The sequence below is a fragment of the Lontra canadensis genome, unplaced genomic scaffold (genome assembly GCF_010015895.1).
Source record: "Lontra canadensis isolate GAN:19392208 unplaced genomic scaffold, GSC_riverotter_1.0 scaffold42, whole genome shotgun sequence".
NCBI classification, from domain to species: domain Eukaryota; kingdom Metazoa; phylum Chordata; class Mammalia; order Carnivora; family Mustelidae; genus Lontra; species Lontra canadensis.
The window spans coordinates 16157356-16176237 of NW_022631036.1; the positions used below are offsets into that span (position 1 = coordinate 16157356).

Genomic DNA, 18882 nt, shown 5'->3' on the forward strand with positions numbered 1-18882 from the left:
GAAGTAAAATAAAAATAAATACTTGCTTTTATACAAGCAAGTTTTATTTTAAAAATTGACTTGTTAATATTTATAGCATTAAATAAAAGATTGGACTGTATTTTAGAGAAGATAATTTGTATCCTATAAAATTGAAGTAAAGAGATTTAGGGTTTTGTCTGTTAGTCTGCTCTTTGAAAGATAGTACATATTGTGTATCTGCTCTCAATGTTCCTTTCTTTACTCATCTCTTATGTTTTCCCATCAAGAATGGGTTGAGTAGGGGTATCTGGGTGGCTCAGTTCGGTGTCTGCCTTTGACTCAGGTCATGATCCCAGGATCCTGAGATCGAGCCCCACATCGGGCTCCCTGCTTGGCGGAAAGTCTGCTTCTCCCTCTCCCTCTGCTGCTCCCCATGCTTATTCACTGCTCATGCTCTCTCTGTCAAAATAAGCAAAATCTTAAAAACAACAATGTGTTAAATAGTTATACTTATGTCTGCTGTTGTTCTTTTCCCTCCAAAGTTACTAATAGATTTAAAGAAAATTTATAATCGAAAATCCTCACAACTTATTGAGACTGTAATCTGTGTAACTACTTGATACCAGTTTCCTGTCTTTTTTTTTCTTTCTTTCTTTTAAAGAAAAGAAAGATTAAATAAATAAGATTAAATAAATTAGAGATTTATTAAAGATTAAATAAATAAATAAAAGATTATTTATTTGAGAGCAAGAGAGAGAGAGAACATGCAAGAGAGCATGAGCTGAGGGAGGGGCAGAGGAAGAAGCAAACTCCCCATTGAGCAGGAGCTGGATGTGGGGCTCCATCCCAACACCCTGAGATCATGACCTGAGCTGAAGGCAGTGCTTAACTACTGAGTCACCCAGGCATCCCACAAGTTTCCTTTCCTATTGAAAGAGCCAAATAGCGAAGTTCATTTGCAGTCAAAAAATTCTCTGAAAATTAACTAAATTGATAGACAGTACTGGCTGAAATAGTCTTGGCAGTCCTGAAAACATTCATTAGTTTATCATCTGATTTCACTATGATTCAGGAATGTCAAGTATAGGTGAGTGTGTTTAGTTGCTTTTAGGATCTGTAGAAGAAACTAAATATAGTATTTGTAGCAACTCAGATTGGTAGGTAAATAACACGTTGTAATAATATACTCTGCTGTTGTGACTTAAAGCTATAAAACTTTAAGGTCAGGCTGCTTTTATCCTTTACAGTGGATCTGAGTTTTATAGAGTCATCTCTAGGCAGATATTATTTGAAGTTTAAAATTATCTTAAAAATATTATTCTAACCTGAAAATAGTATATGAACAAGGATACATTTTTGGTAACATTTTATAATCCTGGTGGTAATTTGCAAGAGCACAAGGAAAAACTAATTATTTTAGGAACCTTGAAAAGTATATTGTGTATCTCGTTTTGAAATACTATGCAACAGACATCCTTCATGCAGTGTAATGTGGCTGTGATGTCCAAGTGTTATTTTTAAAGAAGTAGACCTAATTGTTTTGCTAATTGTAGTTCATATATGAAATTTTTATGTAGGAGGTCAGGTTAGCATTTTAAATTCCAAAAATAAAACACCACCATAAGTAACCCCCGTTTGTGCTGAAAGCTTAATTATTTGATCTTTTGTCATTTCTGTTGTACTGCTATAGACAAAAATTTTAACTGCCTTTTTAGTGTCAAATATTGTCCATGGGATAGCAACAAAAACAATTCCCATTATGAGAAAATAAAAGTAGAACTAAAATAATATATATAATACATATGTACATATATAATACATAATATACACATGTATATTATGTATTATATATATACATTTGTTATATATATAACATATATGTAACTAGGCGTATTGGGGCACCTGGGTGGGCTCAGTCAGTTAAATGTTTGACCCTTGATTTTGGCTCAGGTCATGATCCTCAGGGTTGTGAGACTGAGTCCCACAATAGAGCCTGCCTGCTTGGGAGTTTCTCCCTCTGCCTCTGCCCCTCCCCCCCTAAAAAATACATATAACTAGGCATATTGAAATATGGTATATTTGTAAAATAAATCGGTGATAAAATTTTGTGAATAAATCATTGGAATGGTGATCTAATTTCTATAAATATAATATTTGGTATTAATTTGCCAGTGTAGAGCTAGTAATAGATCTGTACTTGTTGCTAATAAAATCAGTCTCTTAGTTACAATCATGGCTAAGATCACTACATTCAATTTAGTATTCCAGCTATTTAGGCCTAGGCTTTAGGAAGCAAAGGAGAAAAATTGTTAAATGGGCTTTTTTTTTTTTAAGATTTTATTTATTTGACAGAGAGAGAGCACAAGCAGGCAGAGAGGCAGGCAGAGAGAGAAAGAGGAGGAAGCAGGCTCCCCGCGGAGCAGAGAGCCCGATGTGGGACTCGATTCTAGAACACTGAGACCATGACCTGAGCTGGAGGCAGAGGCTTAACCCACGGAGCCACCAAGGCGCCCCTTTATTTTTAGTATTATCTTTTAATTCCTGTCTTATAGGTGAATCCATATGATAAGCAGTTTCTGTTGATTTCCAACAACTGTACTTGCTTGGAAATAATCCAGTTATTATTTTATTCTACATAGAATTTTGTGTAAGAGTTATAACAAAACTCCCATAAGAATATTTTCACTCATTGGAAAAAATGATTTTAGTTCTGTTATGTTTTATCTTCAGAAATGAATTTCATGGGGCGCCTGGGTGTCTCAGTGGGTTAAAGCCTCTGCTTTCGGCTTAGGTCATGATCTCACGGTCCTGGGATGGAGCTCTCTGCTCAGCAGGGAGCCTACTTCCCCCTCTCTCTCTGCCTGCCTCTCTGCCTACTTGTGATCTCTGTCTGTCAAATAAATAAAAATCTTTAAAAAAATGAATTTCATGATATAGCAAGAAAAAAATAATTTTATATACACAAAAAATCATATTTTTATAGCCTTAAATCTAACATTAAGATAAAGTCCAAACAAGTTTTCTATAAACAAATAATATATAAATAAAATAAATATATTTATAGATTTATAACTGTGACTTAAAATATAATTATATACTGCTCCTGGCAGTAACCTTTGAAGTGCAATCTATATTATGCTTGATCAACCCCTTATATGTATAAAATGGTAGTGATTAATTGCTAAGCTAGCACTAATTCAAAAAGTGATATCAAGATTAAAAATCAAGTCTGTTCTTGAACAACTGCTGCTGATTCATTAAGATCCTTTTTTTTTCCCCCTCTTTTCATTCCAAGAAATTCCTTTATCGGGAACTCACATCAGTATTACTCTCTGAACACTTCGACTTCTCTCTTTGATCTGTTCTTTTGGGACTGTGATTTTCAAACTGCGGGTTATATAGCTTTGTGTAGGTTGTGAAATTAATTTAATAGTGAATTTTAACAGAATAGAAAATATTCCATATAGTCAGGTTGAATGATTAAATATATTTCCTGTGTATACTGGGTCTCAATGTAAAGATCTTTCGTTCTCCAACTAGGAACTTTAATGCAGTTAAAGGTGAATACTTCAGTTTTATTTGTGTGATTGTCTCATGCATCCCTTTTGTGCTGAGTCTCTCCCCACCCCCCACCTTGTGTGTACTGTATTTATAACACTTTGGCTATATCTGACCCTCATTGCTAAATGCTTCCTTTATTATCCTTTCCTGTCATTTTCATCTCAGTCACCCATACTCACATCCCTGTTATATATGTACTTGCATTCACAGAGGCAGCTTTTCAAAAATCCAACCACTTGTCATCTACTGCCACCACGACCACCCTGGTCTGTAATTGCCATCAATTCTCACTTGGTTCATTGCACTAGCTTTCTAATGGATGTCCCTGTTTGCACTCTTGCCCCACAGTGTGGCAGCCAGAGTAATCTTTCTGAAGTGTAAGTTAAGTCATTATCTCCCCATTATTCAGTATCCTCTAGTGTCTTTTCAGAGTGAAATCCAAAACCCTTATTATTGGCCTGTAATATGGCCCTTCTGCTTCCTCTCTAACTGGATCTTCTTCTTTTATTCTTATTTATTGTTCTTGTGCAAACCATGGCTACTTCCACCTTAGGGCCTTTGCACACTCTTTTCTCTCTTCCTTTAAACTCATTTTCCCAAGAGTTTCTCCTGAGCGGTTCCCTCTTTTCTTTCAGATCTCTGCTTAAATGTCAACTTCTTATCAGGCCTATCCCATCAGTTGATCAGGGCTGTCACTTTATAACAGAGAGTACCTCCACCCTGCAGCACTGAATTCCTTTCATAGCTTACCACCTACCCTGCTGCAGATTTTTGTTTCTTCGCTTGCCCCTATGTCCCCACTATGTTTCTTTTTCGTTCACTGTTTAATCTTTATTGTTTAGTTTTGGGCACATAATACACTTTTAAGTATTTATTGGACAGATGGATGAATGCATCCCCAAAGGAAAGACGAGATGAGAAGTTGTTGGAGACAAGGATTAAATGTATACCCTCTGCCAATTCTTAAAACAGGGTGAACTGTATTATCACCACTTTTGCTCTTGCTTTACATAGCTATTAAGAAAAAAGCTTAAAAGCAAATCCAAGAGCTATTTGTTTGCTTACAAGTTTATCTTACCTAAGGTGGCTGGGTGGCTCAGTTGGTTGAGCACCTCCCTTGGGCTTAGGTCTTGATCCCGGAATGCCAGGATCAAGTCTCGCATTGGGCTCTCTACTCAGCAAGGAGTCTGCTTCTCCCTCTGACCTTCTCCCCTCTCATGCTCTCTCTCACTTCTCTCTCCCAAATAAATAAATAAAATCTTTTAAAAAAAATTTTTCTTACCTGCACTTGGTACTTTGTGCTTTTTCATCTTTAGTTGATTTCTTCACAGGAAAATTTATTGAATACATACCTAACATAAAACAGTGCTTTGTACTATTTTGGCTAATAGAATGGTGAGGGATGTCAGTAACTTACAAAATTCTAGTTAAACTAAAAATGCATTAGCTTCTGTTACAGTGTGTTCTTAGAAACTGTGTTTCTATTTAAAATCTCAGATTTTCAAACAAGTTATTAACTGATTTATATCTTTGCTCTTTTTTAGGAAGAAAAAAGATGCAGTCGATCCCTTATTATTCAAGTATAAGGTGCAACCCACTAAAAAAGAATTGTATGAGTGTGCTATTGTTAAAGCAACACAAATCAGGTAAAACTCAGTATCTCACCCATGCTGGTTAAAAATAGAATAACTATGTTCAATTAAGATTCGCTATGGAACAAACAGTGTTGCCTGTGATTGTTTCCCTTTTTAAAATAAATGTACACTTATAGACTGATAAAGTGAATCTTAATGGACTCCATGAGCCCTTTGTAACTAACCCCAAAGAGTCTTCAGTCTAAAAAATTATGAAGGATCCTATTTGTGAGGTACTTCTCATGAGAGAACTCAGTTTTCAATGCTGAGAAGTTTGATGGTACTTAGAAATAGGTCACATTTGTAATATTTTATTCATTAGACACAAACATCTGATCAGTCTCTTCCATTCCTTCAATTAATAATAGCAAATTAGTATCCTTAAAAACTCCTATTTGAGGGACATTAGGGTGGTGTGTTCAGTTAAGCATCTGACTCTTGATTTCAGCTCAAGTTATGATCTCAGAGTCATGAGATTGAACCCCAAGTCGGGCTCAGTGCTCAGCGTGGAGTCTGCTTGGGATTCTCTCTCTCCTTCTGTCCCTCCCGCTGCTTGCACATGTGCTCCCCCTAAGTAAATAAATAAAATCTTTTTTTAAAAATTAAATAAATAAAAGAGGGATAATTAGTGGTTAATATTTAAAGGAACTAACTTTAGGTGACACAGATCTATTTTTAGGACAATCCCTATTGTTGTCTGCTAATGTTAGGCCCCAAGTCATCTGAAAGTAAATTGACGCTATCAGCCATTGATCAACCTGCTACCTAGTAGTCAATCTTGCATTTCATTTGATGTAAAATGATTTTACTTGGGGTGCCTGGGTGGCTTAGTCAGTTACACATGGGCCTCCAGCTCAGGTCATGATCCCAGGGTCCTGGGATCCAGCTCCTCATCCGGCTCTCCGCTCAGCAGGGAGCCTACTTCTCCCTCTCTTTCCTCTGCCTGCCACTCCTCCTGCTTGTGCATGTGTGCTCTCTTGCTCAAATAAGTAAATAAAAATCTTTTAAAAAAATGGTTTTATTTATTCTCACATACCTCTTGCCTCATATATACTCATATGAGTCCAAAGAAAAGTGGTAATAATCTAAATGTTGTGAATCCTGAGTCAGTTATATTACTTTCTATAAGGAGGTGAGTGTAGTTTTTGTTTGGTTGGGTTTTTGGGGTACATCATTAATTAAGATCTCTGGAATGGGAATACCTGGCTGGCTCAGTCAGTTGGGCGTCTGCCTTCACTCAGGTCATGATCCAGGGATCTTGAGATTGAGTCCCGCATTGGGCTCCTCCTTGTCCATTGAGGAGCCTGCTTTTCTCCCTCTGCCTGCCTCTCCCCGTTTGTGTGTGCTCTCTCTCTCTCCCTCTGACAACAAATAAATAAATAAAAATCTTTTTTATAAAAATTGAAAAAAAAAGATCTCTGGAGCATTCTGCATTTAATTATATGCCAAAAAATAGTATTCCCAAAATAACGCTCATAGATAATGCACACTTGTTTTTAACTATTTTTTTTTAAGTAGGCTAGTGAGTGCCGTGTAGGACAATATGATTCTTGAGCACTGGTGTGTTTATTCAATAGTCAAGAGATAATTAACCTTCTTATTATTAAGAAGCCAGGATAGCACAGTAAGCCAGTCAGTACGCACAGCAAGCCAATCCTTTCTCTCATATAGTCCTTTCTATAAGAAAAGAATATACATTTTTGAGGAGACTAGTACTTTAAAACTCCTATATTGTTTATTCACTCTTAGAAGCTTTTAAATTGGCTTTTTCTTGAAAGAAATACATAGAATTCAATTAAATCATTTACTTTCTTTCTAGAACTTTTCTAGAAATACTTGGGTATTTTGGCGGATTTTTAAACTTGTTTTGATTTGGTTTTGTTGGTGTTTCTTACCATTGTGGTGGTGGTTTTTGAGTTTGAGGGCAAGGGAAAATAAAAAATAGCATGTTTTTGGAATCTTAATTCTAATTCTCTTTCATTTTAATCCCATGAATTTGTTTGCTGCCATATGAAGTTTAAATATGAAATATTTTAGAATTTGAAACAACCTATGTTCAAGAATGTTCACAATAACCATTCGAATGTTGACCTCCTTAGTGTTATATGAAATCTTATAGTCTGCTGATTTTTTTTAATTTTATTTTTTTAAAGAATTTCAATGGTGATATTTGTAAGAATGATCATCAAATTTTCTAAAATTAGGTTTACTCTGTAGTATATTTTCCTTGAGGTTTATTTGGTTTCTAAGTGGTTGCAACAAATGCATATACTATGTTCATAATGGACATTTATAATAGATCCACTCGTTGATCTTTTAACATTTTATATAAATACTTCTGTATAAAGTTTCTCATAACTTCTACATAAATGCTATTGGGAAATGAAATATCCTTCTTTTCCTAAGCTTGAAATAGAGGTTATGGATTTACGGAGATTATGAAGTTCAGACTGAATTCTTTGATACTAACACTTTACTCTTTCTCCTCCTCTTTCCCTGGTAGCCGGAGAAAACACTTATTTTCTCGTGATAAATTAAAGCTTTTTCTGAAGCAACACTGTGAACCACAAGATGGAGTCATTAAAATTAAGGTAACCAGAACAGGAAATTATTTATTAGAAGGAAGAAAAAAGAGAAATGGTTGTATTATAAAGTTGAAACATTGCAGAAACATTATTTCAAAGTGGTTGAAAATAGTTCTCTTTTTATCTGGAGCTAGTTTTTAGTAATTTTCTATTTATTAAATACTGTTTTTGCAATTGCTAGAATTGCTAGATGGCTCAGGTACTGCACTTTTTTCCCCTTGTAAAAAAGATCAACCAAGACAGGTAAGAATAATAGATGGAAAACTTGGAAAAAGAAAATGTTATAGGGGAAGGGAACAACTGTATTTTTCTAAGTGGGATCCTGTCTCACAAAAATAAATTCAAAGAACAATGCTAAAATAAATTCTATTAGATAGGAAAACAATTCAAATAATAAAAAGAACATCAGAGACCTATACTAAGTAGATGGATTATTTTATTCATAATCATTAAGAGAGGGAAATCAAGTTTAGAAGCCTCACATTGTAAAGTAAATAAAAAGTTAAATGGTAAAACTAGGACTAGTTTTTTTAACTGAGAAATATTTAACTCATATTGGGAGAAATACTAAGTAAGAAATACTAAGTAAAAAAGCAGTAGAATGGGTAGAGAGACGTATGCATGCGTCAAAAATCAGCTACTATATGCTTAAGATTTGTGTATTTCATAATAAATAAATTTTACATCAAAAGAAATGGAAAAAAAGAAGATAGGAGTTTATGTGGAAAGTACCATTTCAAGTCTCTACAAACCAAGATAGATTATTTAACAAAACTGGGACACCTGGTTAACTTGGAAAACAAAATTAGAACTAACTCAAAGGAGAAAAAAGGAAATGAAATAATTCTTAATGTTATGCATGCTAAAGTACTTAGGAGGAGCAAGAGAAAAGAAATACTAAGAATAAGACTTATTTGACAATAGAAACTTAATGTAGGTTCAGGGGCACCTAGGTGGGTTGCTGGGTGGCTCAGCTGGCTAAGCATCTGGCTCTTGATTTCGACTGGGGTCATGATCTCAGAGTAGCAAGTCTACTTGAAGATTCCCTCTGCCCCCCAACTTGCACGTGTGTGCACAAACGCACTTTCTTTCTGTGATAAATAAATTTTCAAAAAATAAAAATGTCATGAATAGAATTGAAAGACAAGTGCTAGAGGAAAAATACTTTCGGTGACTATAATGAGGAGCTCAAAGCAATTAGAAAAACATAAATATCCTAGTAGAAAAATAAACAAATAGGCATGATCAAAATTCACAGTAGATGAAATATAAAAACTTGAAAACATAAGATAGAATCATCTGAAATAATTTTGTTAATGTGAGCATATTTATGTATTTGTCTTGGTAAGAGATAAAAGCTTAAAGTGTGCTCAATCTGTGGCATTGAAAATCACAGATAGCCATGTAAAAAGATGCTTACAAAAAGTTAATGATTCAGATACTTGTGAGAAGTAGCTAGAACAGTGCTGGCACTGGTAAGCAATCCGTTATATATGAAATAAGTTATAGTATGTTTATCATAAGTAGCAAGTTGACCAGTTTCCCTAACTTAAAAAATGTCTTACATATCAATGGATAAAAACAAGCCAATTGGGGAAAAAAAAATAGTAAGAAGTATTGGCAATTTTTCACCGAAGAATGAACAGATGTTCAACTTTACTTAATAAATAAATGAAAATTGGGACACCAGGGTGGCTCAGTCAGTTAAGCATCTGCCTTCAGCTCAGGGCATGATCCCAGGGTCCTGAGTTCGAGTTCTGCATCAGGCTCCTTACTCAGTGGGGAACCTGCTTTTCCCTGTACCTGCCACTCCCCCTGCTTGTGCTATCTCTCTCTCATTCTCTCTCCTGACAGATAAAAAAATAAAATCTTTAACAAATAATAAATAAATGAAGTGACAGTACACATTTTTCTCTTAGAGTGTAACGAAAGTTATTAGTGGTTAGTCTAGTGTATTTGCACACAAACCCCAAAACAACAAAGTTTAATACCCAATGTGAGTATAGTCCACTATTAGGAGTACTCAAGAACACAAAGATGTATTTGTTTATTGTGTTATGTGTGTATGAATAAGAAACATTGGCAATTGATGTATTAAAGCCTATTTTGACCTTTTTTAAGCATATATATTTGAGAAGAAACCACCCATATGTTTTATATTCATATTTTAAAGGGCAATTCTATATTTTCAGGAGTTATTTATGTGGGATAGTCAACAACCATCTTAATAGACTTTAATACAAAATCTTAATAGATTCTTGATTTATCATGATGCCCAGAACTGATTGAGTTTTAAATGTTAAAAGTTATGTTCTACCATGATTACAATTATTACACAGAAAATTTAATTCCCAGTTGAAGTGTTAAAAAAAATTAAAAATTTTAAAAGATTTTATTTATTTATTTGACACAGAGAAAGAGAGAGAGAGAGAGAGGGCACAAGTAGCAGAGCGGCAAGCAGAGGGAGAGGGAGAAACAGGCTTCCCACTCAGCAGGGAGCCTGATTCAGGGCTCGATCCCAGGACCCTGGGATCACGACCTGAGCCAAAGGCAGATGCTTAACTGACTGGGCCACCCAGGTGCCCCTAAATATTTATTATCATTATTTTCTTATACATTTTCTGAAAGATACTTCTGTGAATGGCATGTTCGATTTTTTTGGAGAGAAGGAATGATAATCTTGACTATTAGACCAAAAATAAAAAGTTTAGAGTTGAACATGGATGAAAGGTGAACAAGTTTTGAAACTTTTGGATTTAGCAAGTATCCTAAAACTGCACAACTTCTGGTAAAAAAAAGAAAAAAAAGTTGACTTCTCTGAACTTAAATCTGAATTGAAACTTGTTAAGAATTTATCAGCATTTCTCCTTTTTGCCAGATCAGCTTTGAAATTTGATACATAAAGTCTTTAAGTTAAAAAGTCTTTATCATCCCCAATTGGAGGGAAAATCTAAATGTTCAGCACTTAGGAAATGGTTGAGAAAAACTAACTGGGTTAATACAGTGGACTTGTAATGTTAAATATACTGATTATTTATTTACAAAGAAAATTCCATACAAAATAAGTCAAAAGCAGTGCAATCCAAAAGAGATTATTATATAAACATAATTTTGAAATAGTTTTAGAATTTAAGAAATGTTTGAAGGAGTCCTGCATATTTTATGGGGGGAAAACCCTTTGAATTGTAGTTTTCTTTCTGGTAAGGCTGATTAATGATAGATTAAGCAAACCAGCTAAAATGTGTATTACTGAATAAACAATTTTTGTATGCACACACACACACTGAAATATTACTCGGCCATCAGAAAGAATGAAATCTTGCCATTTGCAACAACGTGGATGAAACTAGAGGGTATTATGCTAAGCGAAGTAAGTCAGGGAAAGGCAAATACATGATTTCACTCATATGTGGAATTTAAGAAACAAAACAGGTGAACATAGGGGAAGGGAAGGAAAAGTAAAGTAAAATGAAAACACGGAGGCAAATCATAAGAGACTCTTACTCTTGGAAACAAACTAAGGGTTGCTGGAGGAGAGGGGAGGGAGAGTTGGTTCGGGTAATTGGGTGATGGAATGATAGAGGGCATTTGAGGTAATGAGTACTCGGTGTTATCTGCAACTAATAGATCAGTAAATTCTACCCCTAAAACTAAAAAAAAAACAAAACGCCAAACAAAAAACAAAAAACAGGGACATCTGGGTGGATCCGTTAGTTAGATGGCTGCCTTTGGCTCAGGTCACAATCCCACAGTCCTGGAATCAAATCCCGCATTTGGGGGGGGAGATCCCTGCTTCTCGGGGAGCCTGCACCTTCCTCTTCCCTCTGCCTGCCACTCCCCTGCTTGTTCGCTCTCTATCTCTCATAAATAAATAAATAAAATCTTTTTAAAAAATAAAAAATTTAAAAAACATACGGGAGAGAAAATTTTTTAAAGTGTATTACTGTGTATTAACACATGAAATTCTAATGTTTTTGACCTAGTCTTTAATAGCAGTCATATGATATTTTAGACATTTTAAATCTATATATGGTTTCCTAATAGTGTTATTACTGTACCCTGTGTCTTTTTTTTTTTTTAATGAAGGCATCATCTCTTGCAACATATAAAATAGCAGAACAAGATTTTTCTTATTTCTTCCCTGATGATCCACCCACATTTATCTTTAGTCCTACTAACAGAAGAAGAGGGAGACCTCCCAAACGAGTATCTGTTAGTCAGGTAAGTAGAGAATGAATGAAAACTACATTGTAGCTCTTAATAAAACTGTTCAAAATCAAGAATGGTGTTTGGCTCCCTTTGGCTCCCCTCCTGCACATAGCCTCAGTAAGGGGCACATTCCTTTGTATACAATGTGTGTACTATATGTTGATAACTACTTAGCAATGAGACTTGTAGCAGTTTCAGGTGTGAATTAGACATAACTTTAATGCCACAGGGATTTTATACCAAAGTGGAAGCAAGCATATAAGCAGTAAATGTAAATGTAATGAAATGTAAAGCAGGAGAAATACGGAGATAAATTATGGGACTGAAACATGAAGAGCATTTAGAAGATAAAATATAATAAAAATATCATACTAAGTAGGTTACAGACCATTATTCTCCCAAGAAGTACAGTAAAAAAATCTTCTGACATTATTTGACATTGACTATAGACATATGCCTCTTTCACATTTGATGTTTACACCATTTTGTTTATAAGGTACCATGGAAAAAATTTTTTTTCTAATGCATATTTTTAAGGCTCTTCTTGTAAATCACTGGTTGTTTTTCCTGGGAGGTTTTTGTACTAATTTGTAGAGCTATAGAACTAACTCATATTCTGTTACTGAATAAAGTTATTAAAAGTTCAGTTATGCTTAGAATAAAATCTTATTATAGTAAGATGAGAGTTTAACCTGATGAGAGTTTAAAATTTTTATTACTGTAAGAACAAGGCCAGACCATCAGTTTGTAAAAGTTTTGGTGGTCTACAACTTTAGTTTCTTGGTTTGTTTTTTTAGGAGGACAGCGTTGCTAATAAACAGACTATTGCAGGTTATAGGAACAAAGCTACTAAAGAAAGAGACAGACTTTTGAAACAAGAAGAAATGAAGTCACTGGGTGAGTTTAACATTCTCTCCAAAAACTATTTGTATAGGAAAAAATATTTCTCTGTGCTTGATGGGGGGTGTTTCTGAAATGGCATATTTCTTTTATTTGGGTTTTTTATTTTTTAGCATAGCTTTCTCCCCTCAGGTATCTGTAGATTTTTATGATAAATGAGACCTGTGTTCATCTCTTAAAACAGTATCTCCAGGTATCCCCTGTTAAACCAACCTAATGCTAGATTACGCACATGTTGGAGTTTATATGGAGTTTATATGGCTTACAGACTCTTTGGAGCCATTTGCTTGATTCACACAGCTTTATAAAACATTGCATTCCAGATTTGACTATACATATGAATCATTTGGGAATCTTATGAAGGTTCTAAATTAGTAGGTCTGGGTGGGAGAAGAGATTCTGCATTTCTAACAAGGTGATATTTTGCTGCTGATCTTAGGACCACACTTGGGGTAGTAACAGGGCTTTGAAAGGCAGGTTCAGGTTTGTCCCAGCGCAGTAGTTTGTCTTAAACCCAGCCAACTTGCTTTCCCATTTTAATCACCTGCTGGCTCCCTCCAGCAATTTACAACCCCCGTGAGTCTCTACTGATCACATTTAACCATAAATTATTTTAGGGATTCTTTTGTTACTTTAAAAAATGTTTTCTGTCTGTGAACAGTTCTAACTTTGACCTTCTCCACAGCTTTTGAAAAGGCTAAATTAAAAAGAGAAAAAGCAGATGCCCTAGAAGCAAAGAAAAAAGAAAAGGAAGATAAAGAGAAAAAGAAGGAAGAATTAAAGAAAATTGTTGAGGAGGAGAGACTGAAGAAAAAAGAGGAAAAAGAGAGACTTAAAATAGAAAGAGAAAAGGTATTCATTCAAGTATATTAGCTATGCTCTCTATATAATAAGTAGTGGGTTTTACATTAATTCATGGTTAATTTTCAAATGCTTTTACACTTTGATTCGTATTTCTAGTTGTGCATAGACTGCTGATAAATAGTTATTGCTTTATCTCTCTTTTGCTTTGGAAAATTTAATCAAAAAAAATTTAATAATTTAAGGTTCAACGTGTGTGTGTGTGTGTGTACACACATACCTGTCTTTATACCCCAAAGCCTCTTAAGTACAATTCTGAAGTTAATTTTCTTCATTATTTAGACTTCCAAATTTAGGGAAGATGATACACATAAAATTTGTAAAATCTATAATTGGAAAAATACAATAAAATCTACAAATAACAAGAATTATTAGTGTTCTTATTCTCCTTGAAGGAAAAAGTATCTGTAAAAATGGGTTTTTCAGCAAATCTTTTATTACAGTCTTCAGTGGTAGATATTTCTTAGAGAATTCTGTAGGTGGTTTCCTCCAGAGTCAGGAAGTGTCCTTGGTTTTCCCAGATATTCGCAAGCAGCCCTAGCTGATCCTGTTACACCCTGTGCTCATTTAAATTGCCTATAGTTTCTTGAACTATTTCAAATAGGCCATTGGGCTGGGGCTGGAGGTCTCTAATACATATACACTCCAGAAAATGTAGAGGACAAGAAAACCACTTGTAACCTACATGTGTTTACATTTAGAGACAGAATTTTTTAAAAGATTTTATTTATTTGAAAAGGAGAGAGAGCACGAACAGAAGGAGCGCAGAGAGAGAGAGAGAGAATCTCAAGCAGACTCCCTGCTGAGTGTGAAACCCAACACAGGCCTTGTTCCCAGAACCCTGTGATCATGACATGAGCTAAAACTGAGTCAGATGATTAACCAGATGCACCACCCAGGTGCCCTTAAAGATAGCATTTTTTTTTTTTAGCACTTCAGTTTATATTTAATCTTAATTCTGGGCCTTAAAAAAAGAAATGCAGGATTTATAATTTTGTAAATTTTTTTGTTTTAACATTATTGAAATATCCCTTCATGTTATTTTTTTCCTTTTTTTTAACTTTATTTTTTCAGTGTTCCAAGATTCATTGTTTATGCATCACACCCAGTGCTCCATGCAATCCCTTCATGTTATTAAGTAAACTAAGGTGGGATTTTTAGTGACTGCGTAATAGTTAATCAAATAGATACAAGTAAAGTGCTTTATAATTTTTTGCTCATAAATGATGATACCCTGTTCAAATTTATGAATAAAAGTTTTTAATGTTTTTAGATGATATCCCTGGATAAATTTGTAGGAAGTAAAATAATAGGTCAAAGGCTAGGAATATTTTTTAAAATGTACATAGGTATGTGTTTGCTAAATGTGCTTATTTTCACTCTTAACAGTGAATGAGAATACCCATCTTACTACATGCTACAAGAATTATTTGGGGCAGGGAGGAGAAGACTTACTATAGCAGAATTAGTTCTGTAACTATCTTTTTATGTTGAAAATTTGATAAGTGCCCATCTGTTACCTCCAGTGGTCCTAAATTTCAAAGGAAGAGAATAATATTAACATATGTTAAACATTTATTGGAAAGTAATTATAAATTGTAATCAATTTAAAACATTTCCTTTACACTCTGCTTTATTGGAGACTTTTTAGGGTCATTATTTATCTTCCAGTGTCAAATACAAGAACCAAGAAATAAGTGTATCTATCAAAAGACCAAGAGAGCAAGAGAAATGGCCTGGATGAAAAGAAAAAGAAATCTATCAACTGTGTTCTGATACTGCTTTTACTTCCTGGTCCCTCTATCCTTAGGCTGCTAGACTTAAATGAATTTTGAAAATAACAACTATACACAAATATGGGGGGAGGTTTTATTTTAGTACTCTAATAATTTGTTACATTACTTTGGCAGGATTTAATTGATTTGAAATGGGAGAGCCCCTGTAGGCAGGGTCAGATAGAATTAGTATTTATCCACGGGCTACTATGTATGAGACCTTTTCCATCTTTGCAGCAGTTGTGTTAGGCATTGTATCAGTAGTTCTAAATCAGTAGTTCTAAAACTTGAGCATGCATCAAAATCACTGGAAGGACTTACTAAAACATCAACTCCTGGGTCTCAAACCAAGTTCCTTGTTCAGTAGGTCCAGGTTAGGGCCCAAATATTGTAATTCTTACAAGTTCCCAGGTGATGCTGATGCTGCCTTACAAAATTCTTATAAAAATTTTTATTAACCTTTTGTTTTAGGAAAGAGAAAAGTTACGGGAAGAAAAGCGAAAATATATGGAATACTTAAAACAGTGGAGTAAACCTAGAGAAGATATGGAATGTGATGATCTTAAGGTATAAGTATGTTATGTGATGTTTCACACCTATGCTCCACGTGCCTTATGCGGCTTTGCTAATTAAATTCTTCTTTCTTTTTAACAGCGGGATCATATTGAACTGAGAGGAAATAGTCAATTAAGCAGATGCTATAGTTAGAGTCCCAAAGCAGCACTGTTAGTGTTTTATAACAGACTTCAAAAATGATTCTCATTCTGCAGACATAATTTGTCATTTGTATGGTTGTTAATAATCCAGTATTATCATGCATCTCAGTTTGTAAGGAACCAATTCCAAGTTCAGTAGATGGTGGATTGATTCTATTCCATATCCTAAGAAGATCCTGCATTGAGGATAATATTGATGTGGCTAATAATGCCTTGATCTCGGAATCTAGGTTAAAAGTCTCTCTTAACTAGAAAATGTAGTCAGAAGATACGTCAGCTCAAAGTTGTTCTTAGCTTGATTTTTAAAAAAGTCACTAGTGATTGTAATTACTAAAGCAGGAATAAGGCCAAGAGATCTATAATTTTTAAAGTTCCAAAGGTGATTGTGATAAACATCCAGGGTTACGAACCACTAGTCTACCTGAAATCTTATTCAGCAAAGAGTATATATCTACCTTTTACGGTTTTCTCCACTTCACTCAAATAGTTATATAAATTGTTTAATCTTTCAGGAACTTCCAGAACCAACTCCAGTGAAGACTAGACTACCTCCTGAAATCTTTGGTGATGCTCTGATGGTTCTGGAGTTTCTTAATGCTTTTGGGGAACTTTTTGATCTTCAAGATGAGTTTCCTGAGGGAGTAACCCTAGGCAAGTGCTATTGCTGTGTAAATAGTTCACCCTAATATTAGTGGTTTAAAATAAAAAATTAATATCTCTCAGAGTTCTGTAGAGTCACTGGACCTCTCTGTCCACCCGTTTCTTGGAGTCTCTCATGTGGTATCAGGAAGTGGGCTGGGTCTGGAGTCATCTGAAGGCTTACCTGACTGCATGTTCAAGATGGCTTCCTCACACATAGGCCTGGTGCCTCAGTGTTCGTCCATGTGGCATCCCACTCCATCAGGGTAGCCTTTACTTGTAATGTGGCAGCTAAGGGCTCCAAGAAGGAAGAGGACAGAAACTGCCAGCCTTCTTTAAGTCTAGGGTTGGAACTGGCAAGCCTTATTTCTGTCATATTCCATTGGTCAGGCCTGCTGGGATTTAAGGGAGTGAAGGAATAGATTCCTCTTCTTGACGTTGTCATGGTTTACGTAAGTACAGGGAAGGAAGGAATTGACATCAGCTGTATTTAGAGACAAGTTACTGCCTACCTTAATTTGTCATTCTGTATTGACTCTGTACTTGTACTTTGTACAAACATTATAAGAACTACATTAATTGAGAAGGGCTTTGGGTCTCATTTTGGATTTTTAATTGTCAAGTAGCAAAATAATTTTCTTAAAATCAAAATAAAGACCCTCAAAGACAGAATTATGATGCTACTGTTATTTTAATAAAAGTGTATTCTTCAGGAGGGCTTTCACTTCACATTCCCTCAGTTTCTCTATGAACTGGGTGAGGCATGAATCATTGTGCCTTGCAGATCAAGAAGGTCTAAACAATGCTGGTTTAGGTAAGATAAATTAGATAACATTTATGACTTGGATACAATATTAAGATTATCCCTGATACTAATGATTACCTCTCGTCTGCACTACTTTGTTAACAGTAATGTCTCACATAGCTCTTGAGAACAGTGGGGCAAAAATAACAAATCTTTGAGTTGTTATTCAAATTAGAATAAAATGATAATTTTTAATACGTGCCTTAATTTGTACCTGAAATTTAAACTTAAAATGAAACATGGTATTGATCTGCTGAGGCTAATTTGACTTTCCTGAATGTAGTGATTTTGGCTTATGATTTTATTATATTTTATTGTAATCATTATAAATTGTTTTTTGATTTGGCCTTGGATAATATTCTACTTTGATAAATGGACACTTAAAATAATTACATAGGCTGTTTGATTAAAATGTTTATTATTCCAATGGAGTTGTTTTTTCAGTACATGAACAGAACTTTAAATTCATTTTAAACATTTTATTCACAGAAGTGTTAGAGGAAGCTCTTGTAGGAAATGACAGTGAAGGCCCACTATGTGAATTGCTTTTTTTCTTCCTGACTGCCATCTTCCAGGCGATAGCTGAAGAAGAAGAGGAAGTAGCCAAAGAGCAAATAACGGATGCTGACACCAAAGGTCAGAATTCAGTATTATTGCTGATTGATAGTAGCTTTGTAGCTTTGGAACTGATCTTTGAAGGTTATCTTAAAATTAACCTCTCTTTTACAGTTATAAAATATAGCTGTTCAAGTCTCAGTTCTGGAATCATATATGAACAATACATTATCAGTTGTTTTATAAAAACTTTGTTTTAATGCATCCTGTTTCTGATGACCTTAAAATATCTACCCTCCCCCACAATCTATCTTCCTTTTTATTCCTTTAGATTTCACCTGTGATTTAGGAGCATTATAGATGTCACTGACCAGTATCTAGTTCCAAGAGATTCTGCTAAATGGCACTGATTCTTTTTTTTTTTTTTTCCCCCCCCCCCCAGGAAATACTTTAATTATTGTTACCAATACTTAAATTGAAAATACTCTGCTGATTTCATTTCAGATGTGATAGTTTGTAGATCAGAGTTAAGTAAAATTTAATTTTTTTATTTTACTAGCAGTTTGAACTAGAAATTTTGCTGTTTAAATTCTATGCACTTAAATATCTAAAGTCAGTGTGTGGTACATATTAACATAGGAATAATTCTTGGAGAAACCCTTTTTATTTTTAAAACAGAGT

At 34.6% G+C, this 18882-nt stretch overlaps 1 protein-coding gene across 2 annotated transcripts in view; it reads left to right on the plus strand.

Annotated features, from left to right (window-relative positions):
* Positions 1-18882, plus strand: part of BAZ1A (bromodomain adjacent to zinc finger domain 1A) — a 96914-nt gene that overhangs the window by 44163 nt on the left and 33869 nt on the right. For both annotated transcript variants that reach the window (XM_032871293.1, XM_032871292.1), the window contains 8 exons: positions 5067-5168; positions 7660-7747; positions 11828-11962; positions 12748-12847; positions 13536-13702; positions 15958-16053; positions 16715-16853; positions 18136-18282. In XM_032871293.1, coding sequence (XP_032727184.1) covers positions 5067-5168; positions 7660-7747; positions 11828-11962; positions 12748-12847; positions 13536-13702; positions 15958-16053; positions 16715-16853; positions 18136-18282 — 974 coding nt within the window. The remainder of the gene's footprint in view (positions 1-5066; positions 5169-7659; positions 7748-11827; positions 11963-12747; positions 12848-13535; positions 13703-15957; positions 16054-16714; positions 16854-18135; positions 18283-18882) is intronic.